This window comes from Alosa sapidissima, chromosome 15 (genome assembly GCF_018492685.1).
Source record: "Alosa sapidissima isolate fAloSap1 chromosome 15, fAloSap1.pri, whole genome shotgun sequence".
In the NCBI taxonomy this organism is placed as follows: Eukaryota; Metazoa; Chordata; class Actinopteri; order Clupeiformes; family Clupeidae; genus Alosa; species Alosa sapidissima.
This window is the reverse complement of record NC_055971.1, coordinates 30,105,152-30,126,086: the sequence shown is the minus strand read 5'-3', so window position 1 is coordinate 30,126,086 and position 20,935 is coordinate 30,105,152. Positions and strand designations below refer to the sequence as shown.

Here is a 20,935-nt window from a genome sequence, read left to right as displayed (position 1 = left end):
GTCGTCTGGAAGAAGAGACACGGGCCAAGAGCAACTGCTGGATGTCTGACTTCTCCGGGATGGCGTCCCATCATTCTTCTGACTTCAGACGGCAACAAAGCGGCAAGATCCACTGGGCAAGGTCCTTCCACCTGGACGCAGACACATAGAGAGCCAACCTGTTTGCCGCACTGGGCTACTGCAATGTCCGAAATGATGAGAAGCAAGCAGAGCTGTGGCACACGCCCCAGCATGCCGACCATCCACGGGTCTAAGTACCCGTCTCTCTGTCCCCGCTCACTTCTTCTCAGTCTTTCACGGGCCTGTCAAATTAAAGACAGAAAGCCCCCAAACTGTACTTAAATAAAAACATGATGAAAATAAAGCTTGAGTGTCTCAGGACATGGGTGTTGTTGGTTTTCTGTTCTTTCCAGAGCATTGAAGTATCACACCACTGCCACAGAAAGAGAAATACTACATGGTCCTATGCAGGATTTCATATATTAACGTGACAGACACAGATTGTTGTAGGCCAGTCACCCTCTCCCACACCACCTGTACCAAGGCAATTAAGTAGATTTGACAATTCAGATTGTCAACAACTCTCAAGCATTGAAGTATCACGCCCAGAAAAATTTAATATATATCAACGTGAGAGACATAGATTTTGTAGGACCTACATCACCTGCCGTCGATTGCTATCCAATGGCACTCCTCCTCTGCCGAGACGTTTTGGTGCGCGCACTCAAGTGGATGCTACAGCGGGTGGTTTTGCAAGCCACCTACAGCGCAGGCACGTTTACAGTGCTGCTGGGCTGGGACGCAGGGCAGACCGGCGAGGACCCAAGGACCCAAGTTCACCCTCTCCTTTCAGCTGTGGGCTTTGCCATGAGACTAGTGTCGTCTGGAAGAAGAGACACGGGCCAAGAGCAACTGCTGGATGTCTGACTTCTCCGGGATGGCGTCCCATCATTCTTCTGACTTCAGACGGCAACAAAGCGGCAAGATCCACTGGGCAAGGTCCTTCCACCTGGACGCAGACACATAGAGAGCCAAACTGTTTGCCGCACTGGGCTACTGCAATGTCCGAAATGATGAGAAGCAAGCAGAGCTGTGGCACACGCCCCAGCATGCCGACCATCCACGGGTCTAAGTACCCGTCTCTCTGTCCCCGCTCACTTCTTCTCAGTCTTTCACGGGCCTGTCAAATTAAAGACAGAAAGCCCCCAAACTGTACTTAAATAAAAACATGATGAAAATAAAGCTTGAGTGTCTCAGGACATGGGTGTTGTTGGTTTTCTGTTCTTTCCAGAGCATTGAAGTATCACACCACTGCCACAGAAAGAGAAATACTACATGGTCCTATGCAGGATTTCATATATTAACGTGACAGACACAGATTGTTGTAGGCCAGTCACCCTCTCCCACACCACCTGTACCAAGGCAATTAAGTAGATTTGACAATTCAGATTGTCAACAACTCTCAAGCATTGAAGTATCACGCCCAGAAAAATTTAATATATATCAACGTGAGAGACATAGATTTTGTAGGACCTACATCACCTGCCGTCGATTGCTATCCAATGGCACTCCTCCTCTGCCGAGACGTTTTGGTGCGCGCACTCAAGTGGATGCTACAGCGGGTGGTTTTGCAAGCCACCTACAGCGCAGGCACGTTTACAGTGCTGCTGGGCTGGGACGCAGGGCAGACCGGCGAGGACCCAAGGACCCAAGTTCACCCTCTCCTTTCAGCTGTGGGCTTTGCCATGAGACTAGTGTCGTCTGGAAGAAGAGACACGGGCCAAGAGCAACTGCTGGATGTCTGACTTCTCCGGGATGGCGTCCCATCATTCTTCTGACTTCAGACGGCAACAAAGCGGCAAGATCCACTGGGCAAGGTCCTTCCACCTGGACGCAGACACATAGAGAGCCAAACTGTTTGCCGCACTGGGCTACTGCAATGTCCGAAATGATGAGAAGCAAGCAGAGCTGTGGCACACGCCCCAGCATGCCGACCATCCACGGGTCTAAGTACCCGTCTCTCTGTCCCCGCTCACTTCTTCTCAGTCTTTCACGGGCCTGTCAAATTAAAGACAGAAAGCCCCCAAACTGTACTTAAATAAAAACATGATGAAAATAAAGCTTGAGTGTCTCAGGACATGGGTGTTGTTGGTTTTCTGTTCTTTCCAGAGCATTGAAGTATCACACCACTGCCACAGAAAGAGAAATACTAAATGGTCATATGCAGGATTTCATATATTAATGTGACAGACACAGAATGTTGTAGGCCAGTCACCCTCTCCCACACCACCTGTACCAAGGCAATTAAGTAGATTTGACAATTCAGATTGTCAACAACTCTCAAGCATTGAAGTATCACGCCACTGCCACAGAAAGAGAAATACTAAAAGGTCCACAGCAGTATTTAATATATATTAACGTGAGAGACATAGAATTTGTAGGACCTACATCACCTGCTGTCGACTGCTATCCAATGGCACTCCTCCTCTGCCGACACGTTTTGGTGCGCGCACTCAAGTGGATGCTACAGCGGGTGGTTTTGCAAGCGACCTACCGCGCAGGCACGTTTACAGTGCTGCTGGGCTGGGACGCAGGACAGACCGGCGAGGACCCAAGTTCACTCTTCTGGGGCTTACGGATGACCTACTGTAGAGGTAGAATCAGAGTTTTTTTGAGTCTCCACCATCTGCTGGACTAAGGTGTAATGGCAAGTGTACCATTTAGCCTAGTTCTGGCCGCTGGGTGAATAAGGCAAATTCAGTGCTGCTTTCTTAACGCCACAGCATTATGGTCTACTACAGCACGCGTCTTTGCAAGCCACCTACACAGCAGGCACGCTTACAGTAAAGTTGGTTTGGTGCACAGGAGGGACCGGCGAGGACCACGGTTCTTTCCTCTGGGGCTTACAAATGACCTACTCAGAGCTGCTTTTGCCGTGTGACACATGGTTTTGCCTGTTTTCACAAGCACTCACGCCACACATCCAATTTCTCATGCAAAATAAATTTCCGATCTTGGACCGAGACTCGTCCGTTCCTTTTCAAACTCCACAATGGTAGATGCCGCTGATGAGTGCCACTGAACCCTATGCGCTGCGCTTCACCTGCACACCGTAGTAGACAAAAGAAGAGATACAGAGAAGACCGCCAAGACAGTGGGAGAAACCAAAAACTACTTTGAGAAGTCTGATAAAGAAGAGAATCTGAGCTGAGACTAGGTATGTAACAATGAAATATCGTCCAATTGAGTAGCCTACTCACTCTCTGAAATTTTAATCTTGGAAGAAATTATTTGTTTGTGTTTGTCCTTGTGAACATGATTTAGTGTGGTGAATGTAAACTCAGCTGTCATAAGCAGCTGGAGAGCTGATAGAAATGACAGTACAACAGACAGAGGAGCAACAGACAGGACAAATAGAACGACCAACTGGGCAGATGGAAGAAGACATAGAGGGACAGACAGAGGAGAGCCCCTCCAACAGCAGGGCCAGAAGAGTCCAGAAGAGTAGTGCTCTGGCTGGATCAGCAACATATTGATGCATGTTCAAAAATGAGTGGACCTCTTCATGGCCATTTATTACCAGAGGGAGCCTCATCACGCACTACTGGTGTGCAGTCTGCTTTATTGAAAGCTCATGTGTGGCAGATGTAGTGCGGCACATAAAAAAAAGCAAAGGCCACCAAGAGAAGCAATGGGCTCTCCAGTCCACAGCAACAATATCCCAATACGCAATGCCTGTTCCCTCCGTTTGGGGGATGTCTGCACAAGAGGTTATGGTGTGATACAGTATGTGTAATGGCCCTGTCAAGGTTCAGTCAAGAGTTTTGTGTTCTATTTGATCACAGTAAAGTCATGGATACAGTAGTTTCGACTAATTTGTGGTTTGTATTTCAGTGTAGTAGAGTCCAGTTTTCTTAATTTGAGATCTTAGTCGCTGAATGTGTTTTTTACCTGTGCCCTATTATCGCAGGTGTCTATTTGAAATAAACTATGGTCTTTAGGGAGAACTAATCATTTTTAATTTCTGACAGACCAGAAGGGCTGAGGTAAAAATGACAGAAAAGGGTTGGTGGTAGTTCACATCCTCCCCCTTGCCTTTGCGGACCACCTGGGGCCTCTCATAAAAGAATGTCTCGGAGATTCGAAGACAGCGCAGGAGTACAAATGTGCCAGGACTAAGTCATCCTGCATTGTCAATAAAGCCCTCACACCATATTTCACACAGGAGCTTGAGGAGATGAGAAAAGGCCCGTATACCCGTGTTACAGATGGGTCGAATGACACTGGTATTTCAGATTTTTCTTCTCTTCAAAACATTTGCTTTGTGTATTTTTTAAATATCTAACAACATGAACATCGGTATGATCTTGAATTTCCCCTGGAGGATCAATAAAGTATCTATCTATCTATCTATCTATTTATCTGATTCTAACTCGTTATCATGGGAGTGGAAAAGATGAACCTGCTTACTGTCCGAGTCTTCATGGGCAGCAAAGTTGTCCACCAGTTTTTAAGTATGTGCACAACAAGTGGGACGAGATGTGGGACAGAAAGTGAGATCTTCACCAAAATTAACTCCACCTTAGAGGAGCACGGCATCCCTTGGGAGAACTGCATTGGTCTCTCAGTCGACAATGCAGCTGTGAACCCTGGATCACATAATTCCATTGCCTCCAGAAGCATCCCAACACCTATATTCATGGTTGCCATAGTTCGAATTACAGGGGGTACTGGGGGGTACTATACCCCCCAATGAAGACCCAGTACCCCCCAAAGAGACAGAAATATCAGTTTTGGGGGGGGGCAGATATTTTTTCTGATATTGTGAAAAAATATCATTACAGTTACAATACAAGTCAACTCCTATTTTCTCTGTAGGAACATTTTAATGTAAAGCGATTTCAGAAACCCCTATTGTGGACCGTGCCATTTTTAACCACCGTGGCGCTAGAAGCAACTGAGCAAGTGTCAACATTGAATGACAAAACGCTAGGTAAATTCCTCCAGTAGGCAAAATTCGGTTTGCTGCTGACGTGCATTGGTAAATGTAAGTTGCTAACTGACGTCTAGCTTGTTGAAAATGTGTTATTTTACAACCTTCATTTATAAACGTGTTTGTTCTTTCATAGCTCATGTCACCTCTTCACATTGAATTACTGGCTACTTACCTGCTACTTACTTACCCACTGAGGCTAGTAAAGTGGACCTTGGTTAGTTACCAAGGTTAGTTAGCAAGGTAATTCTCTATTTAAATAAACCTTTAGCCTACATTGTGGTGAGGTAAAATCGATTGTCATTTCCAAGAAGATGAACTCCATAGCCTAGGTGTCCATTCTTATTATATCTTGAATAAATTATTGTGCCCTTTTGAAATTAGTTTGGCACAGATCCTATGTTTTTATATTACCGGTATGCACAAGAGGGTCTGATGTAGCTAAGCCTACATAATATCAGTGAAACCTGTGGAAACATAAAAAGACCCAAGTAGCCTAGGCTAAATATCTGCTAGTATTTGAATTTGTTTTTAATTGGTTGGTATTGTTTTTACATTATATTTCATATTTTTAGTTTGATAAATGTAGTTTCATCTGAGAACCCTGATACTATCTTAATGAAACTATTTTATTTTATTCAAAGAGACGCTATGAGGAAAAGGAAAGGGCACGCAGACATCAGGGACTTTTTTGGTGCTAAAAGAGTCAGCAGGAAATATTAACACTAAGATCTACAAACAATTACATTAAAAGTGTAGGTGCAGTTAGGTTTTATACACTGTTCATATGTGTTAAGGAAAGGGGTACCCAGCAGACAGGAGAGGCACAGGATAAAAGCCGTGAGCAGGCCGCAGGGAGACGACACGATGAGGGCAGAGGGCAGAGTTGATCAAAACAGTTCTCTTTGGATATACAGTATAAGAACGATGAGATATTCTGTAGCCTACTGATTATCAGTTTGTCGCATGTTTAGACCGTGTGTTGCACAACACATTGCACTTGGCGATCACGGTGGGGATTGATATGGTAATAGACCATGATGGTCAGAAGAAGTGAAGGAGCAGTACCCCCCAATTATGGTGGGGTAATTCGCACTCTGATGGTTGCCCTTGTCATGTGGCACATAAGACCGCCAAAGCTGCAGGAGTGGGATTTTTGAGTTAAGGCCTGATTTATATTTTTTATATGTAACTTTTTATTTGTATCCTAATAACGTGCATTGACTGAATGTGTTATGATTTGATTAATGTATTGCATGTGTCCAGTTTTGATTTGGAGGATATGGTAGTGGACATCGGTTGGATCGGAATGGAAAGGATACCTGACAGGTATGCATGTTTGATACTAATAACTGCAATATTGAAATGTTGAGCTGTAGAAAATATCATATGGAATTAAATGTCTGAAACAGAGTTTTTTGACCTTCATGAAGCGGAGTACATGGAGGTCCTCCTGCATATCTCGGTTCGTTGGCTAAGCCTTGAACGTTGTGTGACCAGGATTCTGAGGCTGTATGAACCTCTGGTCAGCTACTACAAATCTGCTGTCATCAATTTTCAATTTCATTATGCAGCAACTACATGGATTGTACTCTCTCTTTCTCTCTCTCTCTCTGAAATTCTTATCATGTTTTTCTCAACGGACCACAGATTTTTTGCCAGCATCATGAATGACACCTTTAAGATGAAATGATCTGCTAAGAGAGGAAATATTAATAACATCCTTTTCATTTCTGTTGTGTTCACTACAAGCCCATCAGGTGTCAAGCTCTGACTGTTTTAAATTCTTACTATTGAATAATAGGCTATGAGCATGTCATGATGAAATTTATATTCTTCAGTCGTAAAGCTATTAAACTGAATTTATAACCTCTGAAAAAATGAGGTTAAGAACTGGCATTGCCTTACCTACTTACTGGAGTACACTGAAATCAATAATTATTTTCCAGAATTGTAATGATAGACAAAAATGTAAATGATCTACAAAGCACCGTTATAGTTTTCACATGGTCTTGAAATGGATTTTGACTGGTTCATGAACTTCTGATTGGATGATGTTGACAAGTTGCCTGCTAATGATTTTAGTTCTTTATAAAAGGATAAGTAACAGTGGAGGATCAACATTGCTTTAACTGCCAAAGTAATGCAACTTAGCCTTAAGCTGCAATGACATTAAAGTTAGTTATGGGGGGGGGGGGGGGGGGCAGACATCCTCACCAGCCATCGAGTTTTAATTTGAGTCATGCACTTAGACCCTGCCCCAAGTATAAACAAAGATGTTTTTCAGTCATCCATTTTTCTATCTGATATTAATCTGTCTTCATCTGATGTACCTCTGCATTACCTCACCTACAGTCCCCCATCAAGATGTGCTGTTGTCCAAAGCATAGAGGTACATCCTCATGAATAACACCTGGAGATGTGATGATGCAGTGCAATATTGATGATGCAGTGCAATATTGGTATCCATTTGGCATAGAATCAGACCTGCACTTCACAGGGGCAAGTGTAGCAGTGTTGATATGCTCCCCTGAATTTTCCCACTCATGGAACTCACTCATGCAACCGCGAGATAGGCTACGCATTTGACGGCAATGATCGATCGAGTTGTTAACAGACATGAACCAAGACATATAGCCCAGCAGCAATCTAGGGACTGTTCGTTATTTATTGAAGGGGCCACCGGAGGAATTTTGAGTGCTTCAGTCAAAAGTTGCATGACCCTCCCTTGCCTGCTAGAAATTGTTCAATGACCCTCCGACAGAATTGTTAAAAAAGACATGACCCTCCCCTGCCAATTGTCGCTGTCTTCCGCCCGCGCTGCTTTGCGCCACAGCCACACACTGTGATAACGTTCTTAAATCAATCTTTCCCGTGAGCTTGCATGCTACCAGTCCTTCCTTTTCAAATGTGTTGCGCCTGTTTGCACAATTTCACAAATAATCATATGTGATTAATAATATGACAAATAATCCCTGTGCACGGGGACCGAAACAATGCATGCCAACTTTTTCCGTGTTTCTCCCGATTCACGGTGACTGGGGGGCAGGTGGGGGGGGGGTCATCAGACATTTGTGCCCAGTTAATCCGGCCCTGTCCCCAACAAATCACACCTTCCCAGCAGCTGTGACAGCTTAAAAGAAGTCAAGAGGACTCCTAACTCACAGACCTATTCACAAACCGGTTTTGTGGCATTTCGCCTGTTTTGAAATCCTATGCGGCTACAGGAGCTTCCAATCGTGAGGAAGCAATTTTGCATTGTAGGCATAACTAACATGCAATAACGCCACCAACAACAACCAAAACTTGGCTACTCATTGTCAACATGTAAATTAAATGTAACATTATTGTGAATCAAATTAAAATGTTCTCTTTTGAAAACGTAGGCATAGGCATAGCAACAGATTAATTTAATAATGTTACAAAGATACTACATCAATCCGTATGTTTCATTAGGCTACTAGGCTATTTGTTTTGCCTTACTCTTGATTCATTTAGGCTAGGCCTTTTTATTCAGTTATTCATCACCTTCCATCCTTGTGTAGCGCACTCATTCTCAGACCTGTCACCTGCCACTCATCGTAAGGGAGGTGTTTGGAATCATTCCCGCGTTACAATCATCAGCCAGTCAAGGTGGTCACTTCAGTCAAGCTCGTGCATGAGTAATAACGTCATCCATAGCAACGAAGACTCACTCAGTCTTAGACTGTTAGTCAAAGATTCTAGAGTGCTCAGCTCCAGAATCTGTTCAGGAGTTGTCATTTTCCCTTACTAAGAGTAGCCTAGGTCTGAAAGGCTGATACCAGTTAGGCCTACGTTCAACAGTAACATAAGTGTAATGAGCTATTCATTGTCGAAGGTGCATGGTAAAGTGAAATTCTTACTTTGGAAAACAAACATTTGTCGATATCATTGGATAGGGAATAGGCCTACTTGTTTATTTTTTACGTAGCCTACAATGGCCAGTTCAGACAAAGCCGAAATTACTCATTTTGAAACATTTGTATGGTTATATTGCTTGACTTAAATCCCAGAGAGTAGGCTAGGCTACCGCACCCCACAGTGATGGGCCTAGCGGTCTTACGTGTTCAGTGTGGGGTATAAACAAGCTGAGAATTTAGCGGTGTCACGTCTGCCTGTCACAGACGTGGGGAGCTGAAGCTTGGGATACAGTTACTACAGTAACAGTATTTTATTTTACTTCTTATGGAATATATATTTTTTCACTTTTATAAAGGCTTTGTTTGAATGCTGTTGGAACAAATAGTAGTTGATTATAAAGGCAACTTTCTGTTGCAATATTCTGTGTGTTCTGGACTGCAGGTAACTTGTTAAGCCAGTGGTTCTCAAACTTTTTCTTTCAATCCCCACTTTGATCAAGGAGGCATTGACTGATGATAGTGGATATAACGTGTTATCCCGAGGCCTTTGCAAGTCAGCATCTCCGACGGTAGTCTACCCTATTAAAAATATAAGTTTTCGATGTCCCAAACGAAGCCATAGCCTAGGCTACTTTATTGTTTTAACGATCTCTATGCTACTCACCAAAATGTAGGCATGGGAACATGATGAAGTATCCAACTGTCGTGTGTTAAATTATTGTGATTACGAGCCAGTGGTTTTCAAACATTATGCGTGACTCGGACATCTATGCAACAGACTCATATCGTCCTCGCATTCGCAAAATGAGGACATACAGACTGCTCAGATAACAGGTGTACCTCCAGTTATGCACGGTTTTAGTCAAGTCATTTAAATGTGCTGGTGAAACAGTTGTGTACTCTGGGCACAGTTCTTGGCACAGTTCTTCCAGAGCTTCGTGCCAAGTAATAAGCGTTGAGTCGAGATGTTTGTGTGAATGAAACAAAGCGTAGGCCTATAGTGTGACATGCGTAAACCAATGGTGTAGAGATGACGCCACAGGGTTTTATTTAAGAGAGCCTACGTTTGTATGTAGGCAATTTATATTCACAATACTTAGGCCTACTAAAATAAATAGTATTTTATTTGTATTGATTGTTTAGAGTAAAAAAAATCGGTCAGTCTTAACTTAAGTTTACAACCGGCAAGTCGGTCAGACTAAAAGGGGAAAAAAATAAATATTTGGGTCGGTTCTAAATTGACAGGGTCGGTCGGGTTACGGCAAACGAAAATATTTTTAAGGATGGCCTGGCAGTGTTTTTTTGAGCGTCTGCAGAAGTCAGCCAAATATGAATGTAATTCTGCGGCATAAAGCAGATGTATTTGTTTATTGTACAGAAAAATAAAAATGACATGTCAAGCAGTCAATTGCAGTCAAGAAGTAGGGCAAATTAATTTACGAAACCAAAACGTGGGTCATAGTTGTCTAAGCCTCTATTGCGTAGCCTGTTAAAAACGTCGCCAGATAGTATTAAATCGGCAACAACATTGTTTTCTGCAGAAGCCTACCCAAGGCTACAGATTAATTCTGAACAGTTATTTCTCTACTGGCTCAATTATCACACCACTGTTTTGATTTGCGTAGCTGCGTTACCCCCAACACTGACAATAATGTAGACAGCAAATTTCGATTTCGATTTCCGTTACCACCGTGTAGTCAAGCCTTAAGACATACCCAAGTAGCCTAAATCGAGGTAATGTTTAATTATGCATGATTTATTTTGTTATTGAATTTGTAGGCTGGGATTACTCTCGGCAAGTCTCCTGCTTTTTCAGTAGGGGCGGCAGGCAGAGCGATGTACAGTGGCAGAGCGTCGCACAGTGGCTGAAAGTGGTACTAAAGCTTCACGCAGCTTCACACCTTGTAATGCGCGACTGAAGTGGCCATTTGAAAGCGATGCCCACTGTATGCACTCTCATTTCCAACTGTCCACTTCACCTCCGTGGTTAACACTACACATGTAATATATGTACATCTGTAACATCTGTATACATGTTGAATACAGTACATGCTGAACAATGACAATAACATGGAGCCTGATCCCAGATTTGCTTGTTGCTTAAATAATGCAACATTCTACCAGAAACACAAATTAGCCAATCAATTATCAATGACATTTAATCACAATGAAAGACTGTTGAAGCACACACAAACTGTTATATTCATATTGTATAATACTACAACAAATAATGCAATAATATGACAATAAAGAGCAAGCAAATCAGTCATAAAACACAGCATTGTTTACATATTTACATCGCATAGATTATTTTACTTGTTAGCCTACATAACCACATTTCATTGGCTCTCTACTTGTACTCTTTAGTAACCATAAGGCAGAGTGCGGCCATTTTCACATAAAACCCGTTTATTGTAAACTACTCTAAGCTGTTTGTTCACCACTTTGTTTTTGAGATGGAACCCTTTCTTTACCCTGGTAATTTGGTTAGCAGTGGTAGGAATCTCAGAGGGGTTCTTATCAACATAGTTTTCAACCAGGTCAGTGAGAGATTTAAGACTTACAGACTGCTGATTTGTATGGTTCAGAGTAATGCCTTTAACTTTCATGCATATCTTATTTTGGACTGTGCGATACCCATACAGTTTTGGCCCTCCTGAAACATATTCAACAATGTGATCACCCTGGCTGAGCTCATTAGTCAATTGCCCAAGAAAATCTCCTGTCTCAGGTACCCAGTCTTTAGGACCACTAACAAAAATAACAGAGTCTGTGTCATGGTATAATGCCCTTTCCTGTAGTTTATCCATGACATCATAAAGTTCAAGTCTGGCATAGGCAGTAGTAAAAGCTGCAATGAAAATGTTCTCATTGGTATTCCTTGAAGAACTATCATCTTTGTACTTCCATTGCACAAGAGCTACGTCATCGTTCAAAAACATCAAATTTGAGACGTCATACTTGGGGGAGAAAACATAATCTATGAATTGTTTTGGTTCACTGATCAGTGTTGAGTTTGATGGATTTGCACGCTGTGCAAATTTACCCCAAAGTGAGTTGAGCGCCAACTTGCAAAGGGAACGCTTTGCTTTGTTGACTTTGATATTGTCTTGATTCAACTTAATTTTTTCATGTTCTTCATAGTCTTGTATGTACCTCTCTTTCTCAGCATCAGTTTCTATCGATTCAGGATAACCACTAGCCTCCTGTTTCCCCTTAAGAAAGGTGTTGACATACTCAGAGAAGAGAGTCTCAGACCTTTTTTCAAAATGCCACACCTCAAACAACCTAGCAACTTTGTAACCTTTCTCCATAGCCTTGACCATCTCAACACTAGTCCACACACCAGTCAAGGCTCTCTCATCATCTGAGTGCTGACAGTCCATCTGTTTACTCTCTGTCTCACAACAAGTCCTACACAATGGGAACATGAGTTTTCCTGCTGCCCTGTAAGGTAACACAGGATGGAAAAGACCATGTGGTGGGAAGACTTTCGCTCTGATGAGCCCAAAGTACTTTTCCACTGACTGGAAGTCATCAAAAATGATGGTTGGATGGCCAGTTGGATATACTTTTGTCTTATTCACAAAGGGATACAGAGATGTGAAATCATAGTAATGTATCTTCTCATTTTCTTGTGTTTTGTAATACAAACACAGAGCATTAGTTCGACCCCCATATAGAGCTTCACGGGGGTTCAGACGCTCTGGGGCCTTGTATTTGCTCATAAATTCCTTCACTTTTGAATCATTCTTTTTTTGATTAATCCAATCATGTTCCCATATGGACCTCAATGTGAAATTATCGTTGCGTTTAAGATTTTCGAGCTTCTGCAAGCACTCTTTGTTGACATCCTTACATTTAATTTTTCTTGTTTGGTGCATTTCTTCTGGCTTGTAGCAAGTCAAGCATGCATGATGATAACATCCAAGAAACTCAAAACCAACACATCCTTTTGATGACGATGAGAAACCATCTACCATGTGGTCACCCACTTTATGTTCGCCAGCATTCAGTGCATGCTGAATATGAATGCCCTCAGTGGCAGACACATACTCCAACCACTCCAAGGACTCTTTAGAATGTGCCTTTTGTGGTTGGATGTAGCAGTTCGGGTAGGTTAAAGCTATAGTGTCTTTAGTAAGGAAACGGCTCCGATAAATTGCCATACACATCCCTGCTATTGTAACACTTCTAAAAGGGTCCACTTCAACAGTGGCAATAAGCTCTTTCCTGAATCGCAAGCAAGCTTCCTTCAAAATGACAACATCATTTTTGCAGTACTCAGCAATCTCTTTCCTGAAGTCAAACACACCATTTTTCACAGAATTGTACCACTCAAAAAATTCTTCCCTTTCTTTTGGCATGAAAGAATCAGCCCCATAATAATGAGGTTCAGGGTAAGGACCTCTGTAATTCTGGTTCTTTGTTGTGTTAAAGAAATGTGGAAAGTGTCCCTTTTTTTCCTGATCAAAGCCCAAAGCTGAGGGCAGAACGCTCAACTTCATTGGCAAGAAATTCAAGCTGTCAATGTACCGTTGAGAAAAGTGTTTATCCTCAAAACACATCACTTTGCTACCCTGGACAATGAGTTTGGGTGTGATAAGTTCTTCGACTAAGTACTTAATGAGCAAGTAGGCATCAAAACCTCTGGCATTATGAGCAATGAAAGTGTAACCTCTGTACTTCTCTTGCCTGAAATGATCAAAAAAATCAGCCACACAAGATTCTCCATGTGATGTCCAACATTCACCACCGTAGTCCATGGCACAAACATAATTAGCCTCATGGAAACCATTCTCTTGTGTTGTTTCGAAATCGTAAAATATCAGCTTTTCACTTGGCTCCTGTACCTGCTCTGGCTGAATGAAACATTGGTGATTCTTTGTAAGTGGTTTTCTGCAGTGGTCACACTTCTTGGTTAAGCATTTGTGTTGCGTTTTTTTCTTTTTTGCATTTGGTTGGGTGATGGTGTACTCACGATTGCACTCAGGGCAGTATTTGGTAAGGTCACACCAGCTGAAATTTCCTTTTTGACGTTTCGTAACAACTTTATGCTGTTGGTAGCAGGATTTAGATCTACAAATACGAAGACAATCTTGACATTTTACAGTCCTCCCTTTTTGGCATTTAGGATGAAGGCAGACATTGCAGGTGTGTTCACACTTGTGTCCATTTTGTCTGTTGTAACCCTTGTGACAAAAGATGCATACATAGGACATGCCCAAAAATCCCTTGATGTTCTTAATACCATAATAGTGCCCCTCATGAAGGTAAAGGTAATACGTTTTCTCAGGGCACGGCTCTGTTTCTGATGAGTAATGTTGGTGACCATCAAGAGTTCTCCAAAACACAACAATTTTGCTTTTGGTTACTTGTTCAAATTTTACAATGTCAGAAAGGGCCACTCTCTCATTTTCTGACTTCCCCACAGACTGATGTAACTGTTTCCCTACTTTTTTAGCCTCATCCATGGGAAGACTGGGATTCAAAAGAAATGCTAAACTGATGGAGAAACAGACATTATTATCTGTGACCGGTGGGACAAATAAATGTCTCAATTTCTTTCGTATGACTTCATTCTTACGCAGAGTGGAGAGTCGTCTATGCTGACCACCCCCTCCAGAGAGATTTTCAACAATCTGCACAACCATTTCCATTTTAGATTCAACTTTCATCTCAGAATTACTCTGCACAAGTTTCTCTAACATATTAGATATCAGATCCTCAACACTGTCACCAACACAGAACCTTTCACATACTTCCTTATCACTAGTGCTGTCATAAAGCTTAACGAAACAAAAATCCTTAGGCTTGGCATGCTTAAGTGCTCTTTGAAACAGATTCTTAATTTTGTCAAATACACCACGGTAAATGTCAGCATAGTCACTAATTTTCAAAAGATCTTTAAAATCAAACTTTTGTCTGACCTCTGTACTGTTGAACTTTTCTCGTTTAATAACTTTTGGTTCAATAAGCTCGATTGCTCGGTCGTCAAGGATCTGACTGTGGGTTGCATCATCATCTAAGATACTCTCTGATGTGCTTAAATCACACACAGTGGGCTCAATGGTGTTGCTATTTGAACCATTAGATTTGTCAAACTTTTTTCTTTTTCTTTGAATGGGACGATCGATTGCTATTTCATTTGCACGTTTCAGGGCAGGAACCTGACGAGGTTGACCATCTCCTGCTTCCATACTTCAGAGGTAAGCTGGCCTCTTAGGGAACTGAAATGTGATCACGGTCCTCTGTGATAATCTAAAAACACACATGCGCAAACAAACACTGTTTACACATGATTAAAAAACATTTTAAACAAATACAGTTTCTAACCTTTCCACAAAAATGTCATCGTCATACAACATTCATTCTGTTACAGAGAGTTCAGGATTATTGTATTCTGCATATACTAAAAGTGTACGTTTTTGCCTAGACATTTTTGTGAACATAATATTTTTGTGCCAATAGAAAAACAATCTGAGTAGCCATTTCATTTTAAACATATATGGACTATACATACCTAGATTTCCGTGTAACTCACATACCTCTCAAGCTTTTAGGCTGAAGCTTTGTCCTGTATCCTCATGTTCAATGTCATCTTTAGCGGTAACCTTGCGCTGTGAGCTCATGCTGAGAGGACAGATGTAATGAGTAATCATACTTTACTATTAATGTCATATTACTGTCATATCTCATATACCATTAATGTCATATTACTCATATTATTATCATACTATTTAATTTAGGTATTATAAAGCATTCACAAGTTTGCTAAAAGAGAAGCAAGTGAAAAGCATGTTTGGCAAGGTCTCTACTCTATAGCCAGGGTCATTAATTGTTTTGCAGGGATCATGCAGGAGTCTACTACGCAGACAGGAGTCAAGCAGGATCCATGCGTACACCCCAATGCTATTCCTAACCAAGATGGGAGGCATGAGGGGAGGTGGTGCGTTGAAAGCAAGAACAGGAAGGCTGGGAATAAATTACCTGATTGGAGTGACGCTGTAGACGTAGTAAATTTCGTCACGCTCTCAAACTTCCGTTTAGAATGCCATTTTGTGTAACTACACCAAGGAGGAATATGAATAAATATCAGATTATGCCTGAATTGTTGGAGGAGTTTCCCTAGGACGTAATTCATGCACTGCCTGAAACAGCACTGGCTGTGTGTCCAGTCCAAGTTGGGCATTAACATGTGGTTTGGATGATCCGATTACAAGTTCGCCTGTGTACACCTGTCATGAGAATATGTCTTCACACAGCCATTTGTGATCAGATCTCATTTGCCTGACCTATGCAAATAAATACGTATATCATTTCAGCTTGCAAATGAACTGGCCCTCTGCTAACGGCACTTGGCACATCCTGGATACATGCATTTTCACAAAATGGCAGGCCCCCAAAGGTGGTACATATCCAGCAGTATTCAAGTCCACCAAACACAACAGCAAATTCTAGGATACCTGATCATCTCTATGCATCTGAGCAGTCCAAACATACCTATTTTTACACTGTGAGATCGCTCATGCATGCTGGTCAAATTTGAATATAAACTCAGGGATTTTGTTCCACTTGACAAGATTGTATGTCGCCTACTAGTCAAACTCTTCTGTCAGAAGTTCTGAAAATGATTTGCTGTTTTCATTATTTGCCATTGCATTTTCCTGAAAACTATTCCATTCAGACATTTGGCCTTATTTGTGTGGGTTTTTCTTTACTAAAGTAGAACTAACTGTTCACTTCACATCCCATTAAAACTTTGAAAGAGCCAGAGCCAGCGCCCAAAAGGGTGTGGTAGGTAGGGCAAGTGCCAGAGTGTCTGAAACTAGTGTGACAGGGTCCTCAGGTTTATCCAACTAAATGGATGAGGACAGAGGCAGTAGTATAAACAATGTTATATTTATTATTTCTTTTCTTTGTTTAAAACGGACAAGTGCCAGAGTGTCTGTGAAACTAGTGTGACAGGGTCCTCAGGTTTATCCAACTAAATGGATGAGGACAGAGGCAGTAGTATAAACAATGTTATATTTATTATTTCTTTTCTTTGTTTAAAACGGATGGCAGGGGTGTACAGTAGGTAAATCCGATAAAAACAAAATCACAATACACAACACAAAATAATCAAAGAAGACTAAATGTAATACACATAACCATAAATTAAATGCCCAGTGGATTGGTGGCTGCTACACGGCCTGAATTAACACAGGTACAGTAACCCTCGGATGGCTGCCCAGCCCCAAAAGTGATCTATGGCCATACACACACACAAACACAAGTGTAACACTCAAGCTTTCTAAATACAACCCACACGAGTATAAATAGGTGTTCAGTACACGCTCAACCACTAGAATGCGCCCTCACCGCAAACTAGGGGAAGGCGGCAGTCCTAGAGTACCTTAACTGTGTTACCTGATAGACCTAGCAGGCCATACTAGCAAACAGGGGGAAGGAGGGGGCATTCAATAAAGGAAACAATACAAGACAAAACAAAAACAAGACAAACAGCTATTCAGCACCAGTGGAGTGCTACCGATACAGCTACAATGAATAGCAGAAGCTATAATAAACTAATACTACCTGGGACATAGACCCCTATGGCCCAAGAGTAACAGTCTACTGTGTGGAGAAACTAGGTTGGGAGTCACAAAGAACTCAATATGAACTAATACCACCTGGGGCATAGATAGACCCCTATGCCCCAGGAGTAACAGTCTCCCGTGTGGATAAGCCAAGTCAGTGGTTACAAGAACCCATTAAAAACTAATACTGCCGGGGGGAGGGATAAGTCTCAATAGCCTCGGAGTAACAGTCTGAAATCGCTAACTGGCTGCTAATATGAGCTCAGGGATGGCAACAGCACTACACCTTGTGGAGTAACAGACCCTGGCAAACAGTGTAAATGCACCAGTGTATCACACTCAGACAAGCATACAACACAAAGAAAATAAACCAACACAAACAAGCGTACCGTACATCCAACTTTGACGTGCTGTTAGTTTAACACTGACTAATACCAAAAGAAACTCGAATGGGGGAAAACAGTGGTCAAACTGTGATAGACAGCCAGCTGTGATCTACAACAGAGAGAAACATTTAACACCCTGGTCCATGGTTATGTCGCATTTCATAACAATACACAACAGTTTTTATGAAGTTTAATTGTTCATAAGTCAAGCGACATGTAAAAAAAGAAAGCATTGTACCAGATACATATTTAAAATAGGACCGTTACACTGTTAGAACAATAACCAATGCCTACCTCGGCCTTTTCCACAATGCGAGCTAGCCCAGGGGAACAGGAGCAGAGGGGGGAAGTGTGTCAGCTATAAAAACAAGCGAGCGAAAATTACAGACGCTGCATGCTGTTGTTTGGCCCGTATAGCTAACTTAGTCTGCTCACATTAGTTGAGTGTTTGACCATAGCTATTGCAATGTTACTATTGTAAGAGGCCTACCTCCACGTTCAGCATTCGCATTGGTAGTCACAGGGAAACAGGAGTAGGAAGGAGATGACGGTCTATAGCAAGATGAGCCAAACGTTACGACACTACAACCACCTGCCCCGTGTTCAAACTACGTGGCTAAACACAAACTCTCACTTTATGCTATTACCTACATGTCAGACAAACGTTCGTGGTCTACGGCAGTGGCAACAACTCACATTAAAAGTGTAAGGAGTACATGAAACATTCCAACTACCCAGACCACAGCGAGGGAGTTGTTCGCAACCAAAACCCAGCATGAAGTGCGCGGTTTATACCAACCAGCGACAAGCAACTTGCGTACCAAACAATTTGGGAGAGCTTCTTTTGTGTTTGTCGGGAAGGAAGTTACGTACCCATGACCCCCAGCCCGCACGCCCAGGTGATTGCAATTAGTCGTGATCCTGACCTGATCACACTAGCTAGCAATAATACTGTACGGCTTGGTTTGGAGAGTAGAGAGAGAAATGTGGATAGAAAGCATTCCGGGTTTTCTGGTTTAACAATTGGCACACTTGTCACTTGTCCTTCCACAGTCTTAATATTTCACCTAATATCTGACATCTTTAAGTTGTTATGTTTATTTATGGATATGTCTGTTTGTTTCTGTGGTCATAATGAGCCAAGACCTTTCAGATTCATGTTAAGAACAACAGGCCAACAATAAAACCATCCACTGAAAAATCTGACATGAAAAATTGTGAAATTTGTTCAGTTAAGCCAAAGGTTACTTTGAAAACTTTGATAATGGTTTTAAGCTGTTTCAGTAACACTGCATATTCAGGACAGAAACACTCACTTTTAACAGACTAAGAGATGTAAAATTATACTTACCAACAGAGACAAAGGCACACTTTTCAAAGTATTTAAGTTTAAAATCTTGTCTTCTTTCCTGTACTTCCTGTATAAAAAACAATAAAATCAATAAAGATTTTAAGATATACAGAAAGTAAGAACGTGAGGTTCTAGCTGCATTTGTCCTTTCCTGGTTGAGACTGAGACACAGAAGATCCTTTAGGATTTGAACACCACCCAAATGACTCATGTTTCTAGATGCTTCCTGATCATAATTGTAGCCTGCTGTCAGAGGCCATGCCTGTGATGTCCATAGATGCCGCCATTTCACATATACACACACATACTTATACATACTACATTCTCCTTTATTTTTATCTAGCAGGTTCTTAGCCTCCTTGCTGCATCTGCATCATCTCTGTTGGAGGGGTAAGTATACGGTGCCCTCCACAATTATGGGCACCCCTGGTAAAGTTGACTAAAAAAAGTATACAGACACAATTAATCTTTTTATGATTTATCGTAATCTCACAATGAAAACAATCCATCCTTGAAGGCAACTTCTTCAAGAAAGCAAGAACATAGTCCTGGCTCTGTGGATGAGAAGAAGAGTGGCCAAGTGAGCCATGCATAAACAGTTCCAGTCAATCTACAATGCTGCTTCAGTATGGGAGGTCAGGGTGTATTTGATAGCTTTGTTGAACACAAACATCAACAACTTTTCACTAGAATTTACTGACGAAGTAGGGAGTCTGGAATCCATGCTATGAGTCGTTAACGTCTAGTAGTCAAAGAGACAACTGTAAAAAGTGTGCCACCGCCACCTATTGGCCATATCTTGAACCTGTTGGAAAGTAACAGGTGCTGTTTGTCCTGCAAAAACACACATTTATTCTCTTATTCTTTTTATTTCAGTGCACTACATTGAGTGCTCAGTTTTACTCATCTCAATGCCAATGGGTAGGTAATACAATTATAAATCATATAATTTAAAGGTTGTATCAGCCATAGCGGGGATACGTCACTTCTGTTGATGTTCAAACAAAACAGAGAGCTATCTCGCTACTCCCTCCCCCTCCCGTGCAATTAAAACGCTCCTAAATGCGCATCTCATCGGTTATTAGCTGAAACACTTTGTTTTACTTTTGAGGGGTTGCCAACCCTTGTTGGTAGCAGCTAGCGGATCGTTAGGAAAGATTGGATGAATGTGATCATTTATGTTTGGGCCTTTTTTGGGCCTGAAATCGCTGATACAACCTTTAAAAGCTGTAAAATTGTGGGGTCTGACTAGTCTCTCTTTCTCCCTCTCTCTCTGAAATTGTTATCATGTTTCTCTCAACAGATCACAGATTTTTTTTCCAGCATCATGGATGACACCTTTAGAGGCATCCTTAACAGATTTTTTATCTTAACATAACCAGTAGTTTTGCAAGGTCTATTTTCTTACGTCTGTCTGTCCCGCCTTCAACACTTTACATATTGCCTTCAGCGCTGCGCAGCCTCAAGTCAGCTCACTTCACTTGATCAGTTTTTGGCGAACGGTAGTGTCACACGAAGTTAGCTAAACTGCTAGAATGAGCAACAAAAAACAAGTATCTTTAGCAGGTCACTGGCCAGAGTATTTGAGTTGCGAGAGCCGCTGCAGAGATTTCTTACAGAAAAAAAGTCACCGTTAGCTGCACATTTTAGTGATGAGGACTGGGTGTCAAAACTCACTTACCTGTGTGACATATTCGGGTTGCTTAATGACCTCAACCTGTCACTCCAGGGGAGAATGACGA

General features: G+C 41.9%; 1 protein-coding gene across 5 annotated transcripts; it reads right to left on the bottom strand.

The window, feature by feature from the left end:
• Nucleotides 1-11,017: 11,017 nt before the first annotated feature.
• LOC121684091 lies at nt 11,018-19,488 on the bottom strand. Of its 5 annotated transcripts, none has more exons than XM_042064023.1 (5): nt 19,194-19,488; nt 15,865-15,941; nt 15,693-15,792; nt 15,423-15,507; nt 11,018-15,135 (listed from the first exon to the last, which is right to left on the bottom strand). In XM_042064023.1, exon 5 carries the CDS (start codon nt 15,072-15,074, stop codon nt 11,238-11,240), a length of 3,837 nt encoding a protein of 1,278 aa, XP_041919957.1. In that variant the 5' UTR covers nt 15,075-15,135; nt 15,423-15,507; nt 15,693-15,792; nt 15,865-15,941; nt 19,194-19,488; the 3' UTR covers nt 11,018-11,237. The 5 variants fall into 5 exon arrangements, with proteins under 5 accessions (XP_041919957.1, XP_041919959.1, XP_041919956.1 ...); XM_042064025.1 differs by lacking the exon at nt 15,693-15,792 and having other exon boundaries at nt 11,018-14,887; nt 14,984-15,135; XM_042064022.1 differs by lacking the exons at nt 15,693-15,792; nt 19,194-19,488 and adding exons at nt 18,137-18,200; nt 18,333-18,615.
• Nucleotides 19,489-20,935: the final 1,447 nt, after the last annotated feature.